The sequence below is a fragment of the Gopherus flavomarginatus genome, chromosome 2, assembly GCF_025201925.1.
Source record: "Gopherus flavomarginatus isolate rGopFla2 chromosome 2, rGopFla2.mat.asm, whole genome shotgun sequence".
Classification (NCBI taxonomy): Eukaryota; Metazoa; Chordata; order Testudines; family Testudinidae; genus Gopherus; species Gopherus flavomarginatus.
This window is the reverse complement of record NC_066618.1, coordinates 13,300,266-13,318,489: the sequence shown is the minus strand read 5'-3', so window position 1 is coordinate 13,318,489 and position 18,224 is coordinate 13,300,266. Positions and strand designations below refer to the sequence as shown.

Below are 18,224 nucleotides of genomic sequence, written 5' to 3'. Positions count from 1 at the left end.
TACCTCTCTGAAGCATAATTTCTTGGTAGCATTCCTGCTGGGACACAGTGGTGAGCCACACACTGCCGAATACACAGGACTGAATCTATAAAGGCTTAACCCAGAAATAGCTGATTTCTGAAAAAAATAATGTGACTAGAACCTGTCTGTAAATATCTCCCAATACCATATTTCCTTATAAAGGCAGGTGTTCTCTGATACAGAAACAGCATAATCACAAATCGTGTTGCTTTTCTTCAGTCTTTATTTTTCGCACAATTTCAAAAGTAGCAAAACTTTTTAAAAAGAACCAACCAGTGGAACAGTTGAATATAAAACACGTATGTCCTTCAAAAGCTGGACATCAGAATGGACAGAAAATAATGCAAATATACAGATAAGTGTTTTGATATTAACAAGCACACCTATAATTGTTTTAAAGTGAGATAAAAAAATACAATGCAACCAACATCATTTGTGGGTAGTTTTTTAAAAACACATTCCTATGCACAGGAATAGGCGGAAGGGGGGAGAAACACTCCGTTGCAATTGAATTGCATATGGAATAAATAAGATTTTATGACTTAAGGAGATGTCACACTCAGAAGAGATTTATGACATTCAGAAGTGCATAGGATCTTGAGATTGCTTTAGCATACAGCAGCAGTCCCCAACTGTGAGTTGTGCCCCTTTAGGGGGGCATGGAGAAACGTTCAGGTGGTGCAGTGGGGCCCGGGCCAGCCCCCACAAGGGGTTGGGAGGGAAGACCACCCAGCCATGCTCTGCCTCCAGCTCCACTCCAGCTCTGGCCCCAGCCCAGCCCCCAACTGAGGCCCCAGCTTCAACCCCCGACAATGGCCTGGCTCCCCTCCCAGTCATGTCCCCATCTGCAGCTCCAGCTCCAGCCCCAGCCTTGGCTCCCAGTCCTCAGGAGCGGCCCGGATAGATTACATAAGGGACAGCATGACATAAAAAGTTTGGGGCCACTGGCTTACAGTATATTACAGAAATAACTCTTTAAACCTCCAGACCTTATGTTGCTGGGATGATAACTTCTAACCCCAGTAGAGTTATTTTAGTCTACTTAAGAACTTTTAACTTGATTTTAAAAAGTTGAGTACATGCACGTGCCATTCACTAACAATATTTTGCACTTATAAAGCACAGCAGCTTTCTACTGAGACAGAGATGTGAAGAAACCGAAGCACAGAGAGATTAGGTGACAATATGATCTTATCCAAGCTATGAGGTCTTTGATGGTTATTTGGAATGGTAAATTCATCCAGGTATGTTTGGATGAACTAGTAATGATGAAGATGCTGCTGTTTCTTTCCTTGCAAAAGCAGCATCGTCTCTATTCAGAGAGCAGAGATATTCAGCTGTCATTTAATCACCTAGTAAATATGCAGATTTTACTATCTGCATTGCTGTAGCAGCTATAGGCCCAAACCAGAGATCAGGGCCCATCACAGACGGTGCCGTACAAACATGTTGTAAAATTATAGTCTCTGCCAAAGAGTTCACTCTCTGTGCTAAACATTTCCTACTGAAAACAGGACACTATGAGTTAGGGAATGGGGTTCCAGTCCTTGCTTTGCCAGTGACTCAAGGTGCAAGGTTGGATAAGTCAGTTAAACTTTCTGTGCCTGTTTCCCCTCTGTGAACTGGGGACAATTCTCCCCTGCCAGCCAGTGGGATTAGGAGGTATAAGTGTGGCTCACTGTACCCCCCAAGTGGCTGGACCATGAAGAGTTTCATGTTTCTGCTACAGCCTTTGGAATTAATAGACCTAGTCATTCAAAAGAAGCTTATGGTTTTAGATCCAAACATAACAGATTCAATCCCACTGCTGGTGTATTCATGTTTGTAAAACACTATGGAAGTGCTAATATTCAGCAAACAAAACCAATCCAATTCCCTACAATGGCTGAGGGCCTAGCAGTCCTCAGAACCCCAGGATATTTATATAACTGACATTTAGAAACTATGCAGGAATCCCAAGATAAGCAGCTGTGCTTCACTTCTGCACCGAGGACAAGAGGACCAGGAGATACATTTATATCCGTTTAGATCCGTTATGTTTGGGGTTTTCCCCAGAGTTCTCTCACTAATTCCCACAACATCCTCAGGACAGACCTGTGCAGGTGATCTCATTAAAGTGGTGGAGACCGTTATGTTAATGGGAGAGATGGAAAAAAGTGTGTTTTACAGGCCCATCCAAAAGTGTTCCCCAGCACCGATGCTAGGAGCATTAACAAGCTTCAGTTAACTGAGGTTCACAGCAATAGGTATTGCTTGTCTATTACAAGAGACCTAGCGGGCAAAACGAAGTTGGTAAAAAATATAGCAACATCTTATGAGTAGACATTAATGTACTTTACAGACACACAGACACAGACATTTCAAACAGAAGAATTCAACACAGTTAGTATCGCAACGAATAGTCAAGAAACGGATGATCGGCTACTGTTTGAAAACGTATATGAGTAACTCATGTTAAGCAGTAAAATCAATAGCAAATCAGTGGCTGAAGGAATGAACCAACATGCAGCAAATACAGATATGTAGGCACAGGAAAACCACATCGCTTTGGAAAGTAAACATTTACCAAAACCCTGTTTGAGACCTTGACAGGTTGTTTTAAAAGTGTCACCTTTGGGGGAAAAAACAAAAAAACCCCACACACACAAGTTTCCATAAGGGCTGGATAATACAGAGCCTCTGATCCACACGATGCATACAACTACAGCAACAAAGTGCTACTCCTAACCTCACTCATGCAAGCAACCGGGGATTCTTTTAGATTTAAAGTATACTGATTAATTAATCACAGTATCATAATATATTAATTAAAATATGCCATGTTCATATTAAAACAACATTACTATTTGTTTTTAGGTAGGTCTGGTCTATAATGTAAGGCATGCTTTGTCAAACACTTCACCTTTTGGTATTGGGACATTCTAAAGCCAGTGTGTTCTGCGAGATTCTTAGAAGCCAAATGATTTAGGGGCTGCTCCTAGAAAGTTCTCAGCTGCTTCCAGAAAGTTCTCAGCTCAATTCTCCCACTCAAGTCAATGGAAGCTGAAGGTATTCAGCACCTTGTGTGTTAAGGGTTCAATCCTCCAATACAAATCCAAGACTGAGCCATCGACGTGAGAATGATCTGTTGTAAACATTATAGGATCTATGATTTCCCAGTGCTGATGTAAGAGCGATCACTTAGTTAAATGGGACATGTGCACAGACGGACAGACATTTGTGCTATAAGCAGCACCTTCATTATTTAGTATAAGTTTCTCTATGGCTTTTGCTTTTAACGAAGAACCAATCATTCATTGGTCAAGGTCAGAAGGCTGTTCCAGAGGATGTCAGCCATAGGGGAGTTACATAAGTAACTAACTCTCTGAACAGGTTGCACTAGGACCTAAAATGTTTTAAAAGACCAAAATTGAGAAAAAAATATTAAACAGAAAATAAACTCACTTCAGTCATTTCTCAAGAGTCAGATATTGCTAAGAATAATGGGAGATCGGTTAATATCTTTTAGGTACTTAAACATTGTTTTAAGTAAATTTGATGCTCATTAAATACAAGAGAGTCCTGGAGATTGAAGTCCTCCGTATAGCTAGAGAGCAGGTACAATGGAAACTGCCCTTCCAGTGTGCTACAACCCGGATCTGGAGGGGTAGCCTCTAGGGAACAAAAGGGTAGTTCAATCCTTGGCCTCTCTACCAAGCAGGGTGCCAGTATCAATGATTTTCATAGTATTTGTCCACTAGGAACCACACTGAGACCCCCGAACTCATTTCACACAGGTCAGCAACCAGCCATCAGATTTCACCAAGGATTAAAGAGAGAAACGATTCTCCTGACAATGCCCAGATACCATTATGGGAGCCATGTAACGGTGTTTAAAACCATATATAATTTGTGTACAACATCTACGGTTTGTGGCTTTGGTCATTTAAAGTTACCCACCTGGAGAAGTGCATTGTGGCCACTGTACTCTAATTAACTCCCCATTTAATGCAATTAAGCCCCTCTTCAGATAACCCTTGTGTGTCTGTTGGAGGCCCCAGGCACAATATTGCAAGGATCAAAGTTCTGGCGTGTTGAAAGACTGTATAAACGACACCTGGAAGTTAAGAGTTTCTTTTCTTCCTGAAGGCACAGCTATGCTGGATCAAAAGGCACCTGGCTCATGTAGCTTTGCCTCATGGAAGCAAGAGGGATTTTGCCAGTCTTATCCAGAACCATTTTTTGGTGCAGGGATTAGTGTAGTCACAGACTGTAATGAACCTCAAGATGCTTGGAAACTCGTTCTTCATGGATTTGCACTTGACTGGAATCAGCCGTTTCTGGCGAGCACCTGAAAAACAGTCCACATAGGCATGTGGGTAAAGAAAGTTGCATCGTACCCATAAATCCATTCTCTCCACCCCCCACAGAGTGAAGGCAGCAGCACACACACAGGTCCATATACCTAGGCCTGATCCTGATCTCAGCTACACCAGGGTAACTCAATAGGCCCTGCTCCAGGACAGCACGTTCCAGAGGCAAAGACCCTTTTCCCCAGCCAAACGCATACAGGAACATGCAGCTCAAATCTCCCCGAACAGGTACACTTACAACATACACACGTCAAACCTTGAAGGGCTTTATAAGTCAGTACCATGAACTGCACCAAAAAGCCCAACTGGCAACTAGTGCAGTGTCAGGGGCACGGGTGTGCTGCGTTCCATGCGAGACGCACAGCATTCTGCACCAGCTGAAGTTTGAGAAGTACAGGGATAGCCCCAACTGAGCAGACTGGATTCATCCAATCTGCCAGTGATGAAGGCATGGAGAACTGTGGTGAAGTCCACCTCTGAAAGAACGTAGAATGTAGGGGTGGAAGTAAGGAGAATTGAGAGGCTATCAAGTCCAACCCCCTTCACTTAGGCAGGGCCAAGTAAACCTAGACCATCCCGGACAGGTATTTGTCTAATCTGTTCTTAAAAACCTCCCATGATGGGTATTCCACAACCTCCTTTGGAAGCCTGTTTGAAAGCTTGACTGCCTTTATAGTTAGACAGTTTTTCCTAATAGCTAATCTAAATCTCCCTTGCTGTAGATTAAGCCCATTACTTCGTGTCCTTCCCTCAGTGGACGTGGAGAACAATTGATCCCTGTCCTCTTTATAAGACCCCTTAACATATTTGAAGACTGTCATCAGGCCCCCCTCATTCATCTTTTCTCAAAACTGAACATGTCCAGTGTTTTAACCTTTCCTCATAGGTCAGGTTTTCTAAACTTTTTGTCATTTTTGTTGCTCCCCTTCCACTTTGTCCACACCTTTCTTAAAGTGTGGAGCCCAGAACTGGACACAGTGCTCCAGCTGAGGCCTCACCAGTGCCAAACAGAGCGAGACAATTACCTCCCGTGTCTTACACACGACACTTCTCTTAATAAACTCGAGAATGGTGTTAGCCTTTTTCACAACTGCATCACAATGACTTACATTCAGCACGATCCACTATAATCCCCAGACACTTTTCTGTAGTATGACCCCCCTAGCCAGTTATTCCCCATTTGGTAGCTTCCAGGGCCGGCTCCAGCCTTTTTGCCGCCCCAAGCGGCGGAGGAAGAAAAAAAAAAGTCACGATTGGCAGTACTTCAGCCGCAGCTCCACCGTGCCGCTTTCTTCTTCAGTGGCAGGTCCTTCCCTCTGAGAGGGACCGAAGGACCTGCCACTGAATTGCCGCCAAAGATCCCGATGTGCCGCCCCTTCCCCTTGGCCATCCCAAGCACCTGCTTGCTGAGCTGGAGCCTGGAGCCGGCCCTGGTAGCTTCACATCTGATTTTAACTCCTTAAGTGAAGTACTTTGCACTTGTCTTTACTGAATTTCATCTTGTGCATTTCAGACCAACTCTCCAATTAGTCAAGATCATTTTGAATTCTAGTCCTGTTCCCCCTAAGTACTTGCAACCCCTCCCAACTTGGCGTTATCACAAATTTGATAAGCGTGCTCCACTTCATTATTCAACATGCCACAACCTCCTGGCCATATGCCACTGGAAGGATTCACTCTTGGCAACCTGTGCTGTAGGGATATCCAGATGCAGCTGTGGATCTAAAAAGATACTCGAGTAACCAAAAAACAATGGGTAGATTGATCCTAAAACACTTCTTCCAGATCTACAGGCCTTCCTAGGTTACTACCATTTCCTTTGCTATGCGCATACTTCCCGCAGACCTGTAGGTTGCAGCACCCACTGGTAAATAAAGGGCAGCAAGCAATCACTCTACCAGTGTCTGCAGAGGATCAGACTCCCACCTTTCTGATTGCTCCTCAAGGAAGCCGTAATCACTCTCAAGAATGAAATCCTTTGGTCTGAATGAAATCCCTTTCTTTTCCTTTAGTGGAGGGCACTGAACACTGGGCCAGCACTAGCCATGGGGAAGATTTTCCACACATGAGATGATGTGCTAAGTGGCTATGGCACTGGGCTAGGATTCAGGAGATCTAGGTTCTATTCCTGGCTCTGCCATTGGCAAATCATTTTACTCTTCTGCATCCCTTCCCACCCCCAGGTCTGTTCCAGCTATTCTTGGCAGGGATTGTCTCCTTTTTAGGGCCTGTCCACACTGTGAGTTAGTGTGCTGCAAGCCAGGATGTGAATCTACAGCACACTAGTTTGCTACGCACTGATTTGGCTGTGTAAAAGTTTGCTACGCAGTGACTCGGCAGATGGACCCTGCCACTGTGTAAAAGATCCACAGTGCACTTTGATGTAGCGCTGTTTGAAATGGGAGAACAGCAAAGCTCCCTACGGATCTTTTAGTGTGTGGTAGCTGGTTTCACCTGGCAAATTAGTGCACAGCAAGCTAGTGTAGATTCAACAGCTGTGTGGCCAAGCCGTTACTATGCATTTGTTCAGTGCCTTGCACAATGGGCATCAATCTCAGCTGGGGCCTTTAGATGCTACTGTAATACAAATAATTAAGAACATAGACTATACATTGTCGTGGGAAAATGTACCCTTCACGGGCCATCTACATTCTCTTACCTGGGGAAAGGCTAAGAGCAAATTTGGTCTGGAAATCACATTCATTGCTGTCTAGGTAATCATCTGAAATAACCACCACCATCTTCCTACACCTGGAATTAAACCGAGAGTGGGGAAAAAATGGTTATTAACTAAATGAAAGAGAGATGCTTTTCATGCTTGCTGGAAAAATATATATTTTATAGGACTGTTCTGCTGAAAACATGCAACCGCAACAGTGTTCCAGCTCTAATGTCAATAAAAGCTGAAGTGTTTGATACTTTACTTACAACTGTATATATATAAAACACACAAAAACTTATGTAAAAGGAACATTATTGAGGTTGCAAAGTCAAGTACTCAGAAGTCAGGAATGCTACAGTTAAGGTCACCTGTGCATCCTTAATTCAGCCCCCTTGTACGAATGCATTATGATGCAGTCTTTAACAATATGATCTCATACTATGCTATCAGGTGGGTATCACTGATATTAATGTATATTTTAAAAGAAGTGTTACAATGATTTAGAACCATCGAGCTGTGCATTAGCTAACAGTAAGCTACAGAACCACAAGACCTCATTACTGTTAGCTTCATCCTCCTTCTACTCATTACTCACACTCATCTGATATGTCTTGTCTTACATTACATGGTAAGTTCTTCAGAGCAGACAACATCTGCCTGTGTATTTGTACAGTGCCTTGCACAATAGGGCCCTGATCCTAGCTGGAGCCTAGGGATGCTACCATAACAACCCCCTCTGTCTGAAAGGATCCTTCAGAAATCCAGACAAGTAGCTATTGGGACAGCTAAGAAGTGGTTTATTTTTTCACTGAGCATGTATAAGTTCCCCTCTGCGCCACCAGTGTCTTGGGCAGAAGACAGATCTCTCTTATGAATTCCCTGGCTGCCTCAAGGTGCTTGCACTCTGCACAAGTTAGCTGCTCAGAGAGATAATTGACATCATAATGTTCCATTGGGTGGAAAAATCAACTGGATAAAGAAAAAACTACTAGTGCTGGTGCATTCTTCCCCACACAGAGGTACTGACACTCTCTCCAGACAGATCTCCTCCCATCTGGGCATAAGGAGGGAGGTGGGGGAGTTAACTCTCTCCTCCCACTTGATCTCTATGAAAAGGGCTCTAAGGAGTCCTGGGGTGAGGGCCAGAGTGACTCTCCACAGCACTGTCTCTTGAAAACCTACTGGATTTCTGTGTGGAAATCTGGCTGGGTAGGAGCTGATGCAGCTGGGAGCTGTTTTATCTCCTTCTGGGCCCCCTTCACAGCTACCTTTGAGCAACCACAGGGTATCCAAACAGCAGAAGCAAGCGCAGAGACCAGTGGTGCCATAAGGAGAGGTCTTCCTTGTGGGTCCTTTGAGCCACAGGTTTGGGACGCCTCACCCTTTCCTTCTTGAGGAGATGGCAAATGGGAAACTCCACAAATACTTCATTGTGGAGCATCCTTGCCTCTCTATCCCATCTTGCGTGCTCTCCAACAGGAAAGGGAAAATCTGGTCCCAAGGAGACAATTCTCCTTTGGCTTCCCCAAAGTCTTACATTGGAAAAATCTAACAAATACTTTCCTTACGGCCAGCACCCCGCCCCCGCCCCCCGCAGACATCGTTCACTCACCGTCTCTCTATAAGCTCGCTAGTTATGGACCACACACACGATCCTGGCAGGACATCCCGATCAAACACACACAGTTTCAGCTTGAAATCCGTTTGTTCCAGCTCTCTGATCATCTCTTGGACAAAGTGAATGTCTTTTTGACAGTAACAGATGAAGGCATCGAACAGCTCTGGTGTGTTCCCTGGAACCATTCAGAATTGTATGCAGATGATATTAAATTAACTGAATTCAACAAATGCACGCTTTTCAGGTACTGGAGCCTTTGATTCATAACTTCACGTAACTCACATTAACACAGTGTGGCTCTCTGTCCCCCTCTAGTGGCTACTCCTCATATAGAGATTTGTGACTGAGTCGGCTACAGCTTTGGGCTAATGAATCTGGTTGTTTGGTTCAGGCAGTAGAGTCTCCTGCTTCTAAATCTAAGTTTCAGTCCCTGCAGACAGTTCACCTAGGGGCATCACTACACTCATTATTTACAAGAGTATCAGGCAGGTCCTCAGATTTGGGAAACACAAACGTGCCACAAAGAGAGTTATATGAGAAATAAATCCAGTGGGTAGACGACTGGCCAATATTTTCAAACTTGGGCATCAGAAGTTAGACACTTGAATAAGTGACCTAACTGAGTTAGCCATCTACAGCTCTCACTGAGGCCTTTATTTATTTATTTGGTGCCCAACCAGAGATTCAGGTGCCTTATTTTAAGGCTAGAATTTTTCACAACTGGGTGTCCAACCTCTACTGGCTCGATTCCCACTGTGTTGCTCCAGTTTTACAACAGCATGGCAACACTGATTTCAGCAGAGTTGCGCCAGAATAAAACTGCGTTAATGTAGTGAAGATCCAGCCCTACAAGTGGGGTAGGGAAAATATTAGCATTCTGTGGCCCAAATACTAAAATCAGATCCACAAAGGCAGAAGCTTTTTACCTGCAGAGAGCCCCACAGGATTCAAACTGTGCGGCTCTGTCTCCAGGCTCTCGGCCTAAACTGGTAAACTGTGCTCCGTGATCCCACTCACCTAAAAAGATCTCCTTCCAAATGAATGAAAACGTAGATCCATGCAATGAACTCTGACAAGATGAAAGTTTTTTATAGAAAGTGGTGCTGGCACAATATCATGCAGCATAGAGTTCCACATACTTTACTGCACTTCCATTCTCTACCCTCATTTACATTTGCCATACTGCCCCTCTTCCCTCCGTGAGTATTTCAATCCTATCTCCCTGCTTGGTCAGGATGTCATGTATATGCATAGGTTGAGGGAAGGACACAGATAGGAAGGGAGGTGACTGGATCTCAGTACTTCTCACAGGGATCTACTACATAGAAGGCAAGCCCTAGCACAGTATATCCAGTATTAAATCAGTAGATCTATGGCTATTTACCATAAGGATCATCTCTGGTAGTGATGCCGGACATCTCTAATGTCTTCCGGACACTGCTGTCTACTGCTGGCACCTGAACAGGCTGCTCTTTCCTCTGTAGGTACTTCTTACAGTCCTCCTCTGCAAGAGACACAAAAGGCTCATTTGATGCTGATCATGCTGCTGAGGTTCAGTAAACAGAGGAACTCGCTTAGGGGTAACTAACCAAAATATAAAAAGCACCCTAGTCCTTCAGCAACGTTCTGACGTGAAAGTTAAAGGGATTTACAACGTTAAGGTGAATTGGAGTGTTAGTCGTGTATAGGATGCCCTGAGAGACTGGACAAAAGGTGTTATTTAGGTGGTGTTATTCTTACTGAACAGCACATACAATGTATGCAAATATCACCAGGGCAGTGACTCCATCGGTTTTAACATCTCCGGGTTCTCCTTTCATTGTTGCTCATGTTGAGTCCCTAACAAAACACCCTCAGGCAGTTTGGGGCCAAAATCTAGGGGCTGAGAGGCTTGAGGGTTTTGTTTTGGTTTTTTCAGTCTTCATAAAAATCTAATAATAATAAATGTAATGAACTGACTAGCACAAGGGTACTCAAACTGGGAGTTGGGACCCCTCAGGGGGTCGCGAGGTTATTACATGGAGAGTCACGAGCTGCCAGCCTCCACCCCAAACCCTGTTTTACATCCAGCATTTATAATGATGTTAAATATATTAAAAAAGTGTTTTTAATTTATAAGGGGGGGTCACACTCAGAGGCTTGCCTTGAGAACCACTGGACTAGCACATGTGTATACCACTAGCTAAGGATCATAGGGTTAGAAGAGACCGCAAGGGTTATCTAGTCTAACCTTCTGTCCAGAGGCAGGATTTGTCTAAACCAGAGGTTCTCAAACAGTGGTCCACAAGCTTCATTCAAGTGGTCCTTGGCTAGTTCCCTCTAAAGTGCACGCCTGGACGGCCGCACACAAGACAATGAAGGGTCACCCACCTAATTAGTGGAGCTGCGCTCTAATTAGGTGCCTGGACCCTGGAGAAGACGCACATGTAAGGTGAGGTGGTAGCTTTGGGGGAATAGGGGGTAGGTGGGAGGGGGCAGTGGGGTAAGAAGAGGGGTTGAGGGGAATTTGGGACTTGCAGTATTGCGGCGGCCAGAGAAAGAGGTGTCTTTCTGCAGCTCCAGGGCTGCGGCTGCCGGACCTCCTTCCCAGCCTCAGCTCTATGGCTGGTGTGGCGGGGGAGAGACCCCTCTCCTTCCCAGCCCCAGCTCTGTGGCTGGTGTGGAGGGGGAAGAACCCCCCTCCTTCTTTCTCAGCCCCAGCTCTGTGGCTGGTGTGGTGCGGGAAGAGCCCCCCCGCCTTCCTTCCCAGCCCCAGATCTGTGGCTGGTGTGGCAGGGGAAGAGCCCCCCTCCTTCCTTCTCAGCCCCAGCTCTGTGGCTGGTGTGGCCAGGGAAGTGCCCCACCCCCTTCCCAGCCCCAGCTCGGGGGCTGCCATGGTGAGGGAGAGAGGGCACATCCGTCCCCATAGAAAGGTATGACAACTGATATTAAAATATATGAGTTGTGTGCTTTTATTTGTAGAACAAATAAAATTGTTAATTATAATTTTTATATATATATATAGCACTTTTATCCAAAGCACTTTACAATAGTTTGCTAATGGTACACACAACATTTGGAAAGCTCATTAAGTGGTCCACCGAGACCCTCAGCAATTTTCAAGTGGTCCGCAAAAAAAAAAGTTTGAGAACCACGGGTCTAAACCATCCTTCTATAAAATGGAATCAGAATTGAGGATCAGTTGCAGAACCAGACATTCAGATACTACAGTGAGGAAGGCCATACAAGAATCTAGATAAACCCACAGCAGAATAGGGCTGATTACACTAACTGTCAGTGGAGAATCTCCCTTAGCTCAAGTTGTGGTAGTATGTTCTTCTAGAGCAGGAAGATCTGGACCCTGATCCACTGCTGCTATGAAGTTCCCATGAAATCCTGTGTGGATATAGGTTTGTTACAAATAGAAATATGTTCATTCACTTTATTTTTGAAACAATCTAAATGAAAATAGTAACTGTTTTTTAAAATTCCCCTGTAGTATATACAACCAACCCATTGCAGCATCGTATCAGTGCATGAGACCCAGTGAGTAAAAACAGACCTGAAACGATCAGAAAAAAACCCACACCCCTAAAACTGACTAGTGTTTTTCCCACTTCCCAAGTGGAAGTGCAAAATGCAAACAAAAAAGCACAAATGGAAAAAAGCAAATTGATCTGAAATATTGTTGTGTGTTATTTTTTATATAATTTTTAATCAGACATCATGCAACCCTTTCACTGGAGGGTTACAACAAAACCTCGGGACCTTAGCTGTGCTGGTGTGTTGCACAGGCTGGTCTTTGTGATGAGAACAATCGCCGAGGGACTGGAAATAGCAGGAAAGGGAATCTACTGGAAGTAATGACATATCTTAAAATAATAGCTGGGTAAAGAAAAACAACAAAAGAGACCAAGAATAAAAATCAGAGCTATTCAGAGAGCTTAGAGGGGAAGTACCAGGGACTGGATGAAAACAAGTCCTTTGGGTGCATGAGATGGCAAACAAACATTTTAAAAAATATGTTATTTCCCCTCACATTATATAAATGGAATATAGAGTGAGAGGCCTGATCTGAATTTCTCTAGACTGGTTTCCAGTTCCTTATCAGAATTTAATTCAAGGCTCTGACACCACGTTCATGAAAACAAGTGCTCTCTCCTCATTAGTCTGTTCAGAGCCATACATGCTTATTGAGCCCTTCAGATGATTCCATTAATGACGCAAACATGTGCTAATCCTTTTGCCCATCCATCTCCAGGAGTGAAAGCTTCTGACTGAGGCAAAACTTTCAAAATGACACCCCAGCCATGGTAAAACCCGCATCGCTTTGTTACAAATACAAAATCGAGGCCAATTTCACTGAAATTGAGATGAGGTTTTCCAGTCAACCTGGGCTGATGAATGGTTTCTGGTAGTTCTGCATGGGTCAGTCTCCATACTAGGAAATGTTGAGAGAGTTCTGCTCTGAGTCATGTGCGAATTAGGGCACAAAGTCAGAGTGACCATCAAGAGGTCTGAAACAATAAGAACAAAACCAACTAGATGAGGCTGCCCGAAGCCCGCAAACTGAAATGGCTGCATTCCATTCCCCCTACAGTCCATGCAGATAACCTCAATATAAGGCATATGACATTGCTCTGATCTTGATGGCCTGCATAAGGGAAGCTGAGGGAGTGCAGCAAAAAGTATAAACAAATAAGCCCTACGAGGAAAGGATAGATGAACTGGGCATGTTCGGGTAGGGGAAAAAAAGACAACTGAAGGAGATGAATTATTAAGCAGACAAGTATCAGTTTTTGCCACTAGTCAGCAAGAAAGCAACAAAAAGTTATGGGCTTTTGCAGGGAAGATCTGGGACAAACACACCAAGATAAATAGCTTGACAACCCTAAGGACAATCAGACAATGGAAAAAGCTGCTAAGGGAGGCAGACGTACAAGCCCTGGAAAGGAAGGGATAGCTCAGTGGTTTGTGCATTAGCCTATTAACCCTAGGGTTGTAAGTTCAATCCTTGAGGGGGCTGTTTAGGGATCAGTAGCAAAAATCTGTCTGGGGATTGGTCTTGCTTTGAGTAGAGGGTTGGACTAGATGACCTCCTAAGGTCCCTTCCACCCCTGATATTCTGTGATTAAGACTAGACACCACCCCTTTAGGAATGATGATACATATTGTTGCTATAATGGATTGGGATGGAACAGTGGACCCCCAACTGCATGGCAAAGGATTGGTTCTGAAGTGCATGCCACAAACCAAATGCAGTCTTTGGAATTCTATGCTCGGGATATGGCCCTTCAGTTTTGATTTATTTCCCCCTCAGGAATGTATAGGTGTTTATTACTACAACAAAACAGGTGAAAATTGGTGCAAAAAACTATTCATAATTTTTATGGGTAAATATCAGGGTTTATTTTGGTGGAGAGAAGGACAGAGGAAAAAAGTATTTAGCAGATTAATGCTCTGAAGAATGGTTTGCTGCAGAGCTAAAATAGAACTCAAAACACAATGCCACTTCTGAGTTTAAGAAAACAATACATCTCTAAGTCCCAAATAAAACTTTTTATTTGAACAAACAGTTTACTAGTGTAGACTTAGAACTCTTAGTCTATAAATATTTACATTTAATAATTGGGCCACACCATTTGCAGCGCATACACTCAACTTCATCCTTTTCTCCTGGTTGATTTTTTTTTTACTTTTGAATACTTCCTTGTGCTCTGAAACGTATTCTGATACAGATTTTCCTTTTCTTCCCATTTTCGTGTGTCAAATCTTTAAACCATTATCCGCTAACAGCATGAAACATGCATGTGGTGGGCGTGAGATTCATCAGTACATTCAGATGTGCGCACACTTCAGAGCGTGTGTGCGTGCCTGCTGGTTTATTATTTATCTTTTAAAGACTAGTATATAAGCCTTATTTCAACAGGCAGCTTTGCATATACACAGACTGTGTGATTGCAATACATAGATCTCATGGAATGTATCATATTTTCCTAATAAAACAACTTTTGAATGATACAAAAGTAGGATGAAAATCAGAAAAAAATGACTAATACTTTTTGTAAAAGCTGTGATTTTTCAGTAAAAATTGGTTTAAACTGAAAACAAAGGGACATAGCTATGGATCAATTATGTGCTGTAATAGGAAAGGGGCCTCACACAGAGTCTTAAGTCCCAACATATAACACAGCCAGGCCACTCGGCTCAAGAAACAGCACTGCTTAAAGCCATATTTCAGTACCAACTACATGGGTGGCTGCAATCCTTCATTTTTTAAATGCATGTTAGGGACCTGATCCTGAGGGTAATCATCTCCCCTCATGAGAGTTTAGGGTGCTCAGTAAGTAGCACAGGATCAGACCCAGGCTATAGTCTCCAGGCAAACTTCCCAATGTGACTCTCAGCTGGCAGCCTCCTCAACTTTTAGGTCCCTCCCAGTTAAAACCATTTGGTTCTCTATTCCCTTCTGAAAGGGATTCAGACTTGGTGCCTCTTCCTGGACAAAATTGTAGGTGTTACTGTGGCAATAAGAACTGAAAAGTCAGCTCCTGAATTAAGAGCATCAGTGCCAGAATGAAGAGCATCTGAAGTGCAGCAAGCTTCATTTGGGTTGTAAGTTTAAACCTTCTCACCCAGCCAGAAGTCTCTGCTGCTTGTTATGGACCTCAAATGAAAGGGGAAAAAATAGACTGAGGCATAACACTGATAACAGGTCCCTTAAAAAAAAAAGCAGCAGAAGTTCCCCAAAATATATGTGTAAGTAGGAGGGACCCAGTGGGAATCTCTACCCGTGAGAATCTCTACACTAGATCACTGGTTTATCTATTTGGTGTTTTGAAAGATGCAGTGGTGAAATTCTCCATCTTGATTTCTCATCAGCAAGTAACAGGAAGTGAGATCTCTCACTTCCCCACTAGTAACCCAGCAAATGTACAGCTTGTAGACACTCAGTGTCAAGCCTTACTTGTGAGTCAAGTGATCTCAGAAATATTTAGGTGATAAAACTTCATTTCCAGGTAGTGCAATTTGGGTTCCCATAAAGCGTGGTTCTAGCTTAAAGAATGTTTTGTAAAAATGGCTCTGTGGGTTTCCATATTTATTATTTCTCACTGACTTCTGAAGTTTGCTCAGTTTGAAAATAATTCCCACCTCACACAACTGCCAGGTCCACAAACTCAGGCTGGGCTCTGAGGGTACATCTACACTACCCGCCGGATTGGTGGGTAGCGATCGAACTATCAGGGATCGATTTATCGCATGTAGTGTAGACGCAATAAATCGATCCCTGGTCGCTCTCTTGTTGACTGCTGAACTCCAGCTCAGCAAGAGGCGGAAGCAAAGTCGACGGGGGAGCGGCGGCCGTTGATCCCGCACCGTGAGGACGCGAAGAAAGTGATTCTAAGTCGATCTATCGACTTCAGCTTTGCTATTCTCGTAGCAGAAGTTGCGTTTCTTAGATCGATCCTCCCCGCCGTGTGTAGACCAGGCCTAACAGTCAAGCTGGGCTCCATCCCATGGATCATCACCAGAAACAAAAGTTCTGCTAGCCAAATCAGACCCTCAGTCCAACCCCATTACCTTCAGGTCATGCCCTCCATGATACCTGGGCAAACCATCTCATGGCTAATGTTGCCAAAAGCATCGTTTGACCTGCAGGATTTATATCACTGGAGATCACACGTAAGACAAAAAGGATGGAGGATGAATTTGCAGTGCTGGTAACTAGCAAAAATATGAGGCTCTCTCTTTCCCATTGAAAATTCAGCAAGTTTGCTATGAAAAAGATCAGAGAAGCACAATGAATATGTAATGCTGCAATATCGGTTTTCAGAGTAGAACGGCAACAAGCAAAACAAAAAGCATACCACTCAAACGATGGTTAGGCCCCAAAAACTATTTTCCTAGAGAAAACTGTATCTTTTGCAGTATCCCTGTATTCTTTATAATTCTCTACAGATGCCACATAGGCTTTAGCCTTCCCAAACCCTGTTAAATTTCAGGACCTAAACAAGCTGACAGTGACTCTTAAACCTATCAGGCTTTGAAATTAGCTAGCAAATCTCAAAATGATGACAAGGCTATAAAGAAAGTCAACCACCAAGAACTGTGGAACTAAACCCACCTCAGATTAGCAGTTCACACTCAAAACCTAGCCATGCTTACATCAGAGTTTTAACACTGACTAATGCTGAATTTCAGGGGGAAAACCAAACCAAAACTCGCAGAACTTTCTTTTTCCAGTTGTCTCTGCCGATTGAACAGATCCTGCCCCAGCCCCAAGAGAAACTAAACTATTCATTCATTCTCTAGGGAGGAGAGGGGTGCATTATAATTGCTTCCAGGGTGCTTTTGTTTCTGTACGGCCCATGAAGCAAGTATCCTATAATGTAACCAGAACCTATTTAAACTGTCATCCAGCAATCAGTCTGAACTGTGCCCCATCAAAGTGCTCAGCACCTGCCCTCCAAGGGCGGTGCCAAAGGCCAATCTCCTCTTTTACAAGTAAGGTGACCAGATGTCCCGATTTTATTGGGACAGTCCCGATATTGGGGTCTTTTTCTTACATAGGTTCTAGGCTATTACCCTCCACTCCGTCCGGATTTTTCACATTTGCTGTCAGGTCACCCAACTTACAAGCTCCTGCAGCGACCCGCCAGGCCCGGGGAGGGGTCCAGCGCCAGGGACCCAGAGCAGCTGTCAAACGGGGGGGCCATGCCCGGGGCAGAGCCGGACACACAGGGGCCTGGGCGCGGGGGGGCTGGCGCCGGGCTCGGCTCGGCCGGGGGGTGGCGGCACTAAGGGGCGCAGGGGAGGGGCCGGGCGGAGCCGGACACAGGAGGAAGCGCCGGGGCCCAGCCAGCGGGGCCCGGCCCCAGCTCTCACCGATGCGGCCGCCCAGGTCGGCCAGGATGTCGTGGCGGCCCAGGGCCCGCAGCAGCGCCAGCAGGCGGCCCACGGTGGCGCCGCCGGGGCAGCGGCCCTGCCAGTCCTCCAGCAGGCGGGCGGTGGGGTCGGGCTGCGCCTCCAGGTGCTTGATCTCCAGGTACTCGTAGCCCAGCTCCTCGGCCAGCGCCGTCCAGTCGGCGGCCACCGGGGCGCGCGGGTTGAGGTAGAGCCCGAGCCGCCGCCGCACCGAGAAGTTCAGCGCCACCAGCGGCACCGCCTCCCGGTCGGGGGGCGCCGGGGAGCCGGGCCCGGGGGAGCCGGAGCCGGAGCCGGTCGTGGCCGTGGCCGTGGCCATGGTTCGCGATCCGCCGCCTGCCGCTTTCGCAACTTCCCGCTCCCGCCCCGGATCCCAGCGTGGTTCGCTTCCCAGCCCGCCCCCGGCTGCGCCGCGCTGCCCGGCCAGGCCTCCCCGGCGGGCGAGAAGGGCCGGACAGGAGCCCCGCGCCCGGAGCGACAGACACGGCCCGGGACAGACGGGACCCCCGACAGCCACCTCCCCACTCCCGGGGACAGACAGACGGGAGCCCCCCGACAGTCACCTCCCCACTCCCGGGGACAGACAGACGGGAGCCCCCCGACAGTCACCTCCCCACTCCCGGGGACAGACAGACGGGACCCCCGACAGCCACCTCCCCACTCCCGG

General features: G+C 45.5%; 1 protein-coding gene across 1 annotated transcript; it reads right to left on the bottom strand.

Moving 5' to 3' along the window:
* Positions 1 to 226: 226 nt before the first annotated feature.
* Positions 227 to 17,876, bottom strand: MYD88 (MYD88 innate immune signal transduction adaptor). The gene is made up of 5 exons (XM_050942911.1): positions 17,519 to 17,876; positions 10,038 to 10,157; positions 8,648 to 8,828; positions 7,033 to 7,124; positions 227 to 4,351 (listed from the first exon to the last, which is right to left on the bottom strand). Exons 1-5 carry the CDS (start codon positions 17,874 to 17,876, stop codon positions 4,197 to 4,199), a joined length of 906 nt encoding a protein of 301 aa, XP_050798868.1. The 3' UTR covers positions 227 to 4,196.
* Between the last annotated feature and the right edge of the window lie 348 nt (positions 17,877 to 18,224).

What these genes read in the sequence shown, in the direction of transcription:
- MYD88 (XM_050942911.1), bottom strand. Translation starts at nt 17,876, where the DNA reads ATGGCCACGGCCACGGCCACGACCGGCTCCGGCTCCGGCTCCCCCGGG. An exon ending in AGCGAGCTTATAGAGAGACG is followed by an intron (nt 7,125 to 8,647) that starts GTGAGTGAACGA and finishes GTTTAATTCCAG; the next exon opens with GTGTAGGAAGATGGTGGTGG. An exon ending in TGCTCTTAGCCTTTCCCCAG is followed by an intron (nt 4,352 to 7,032) that starts GTAAGAGAATGT and finishes ACTGTTTTTCAG; the next exon opens with GTGCTCGCCAGAAACGGCTG.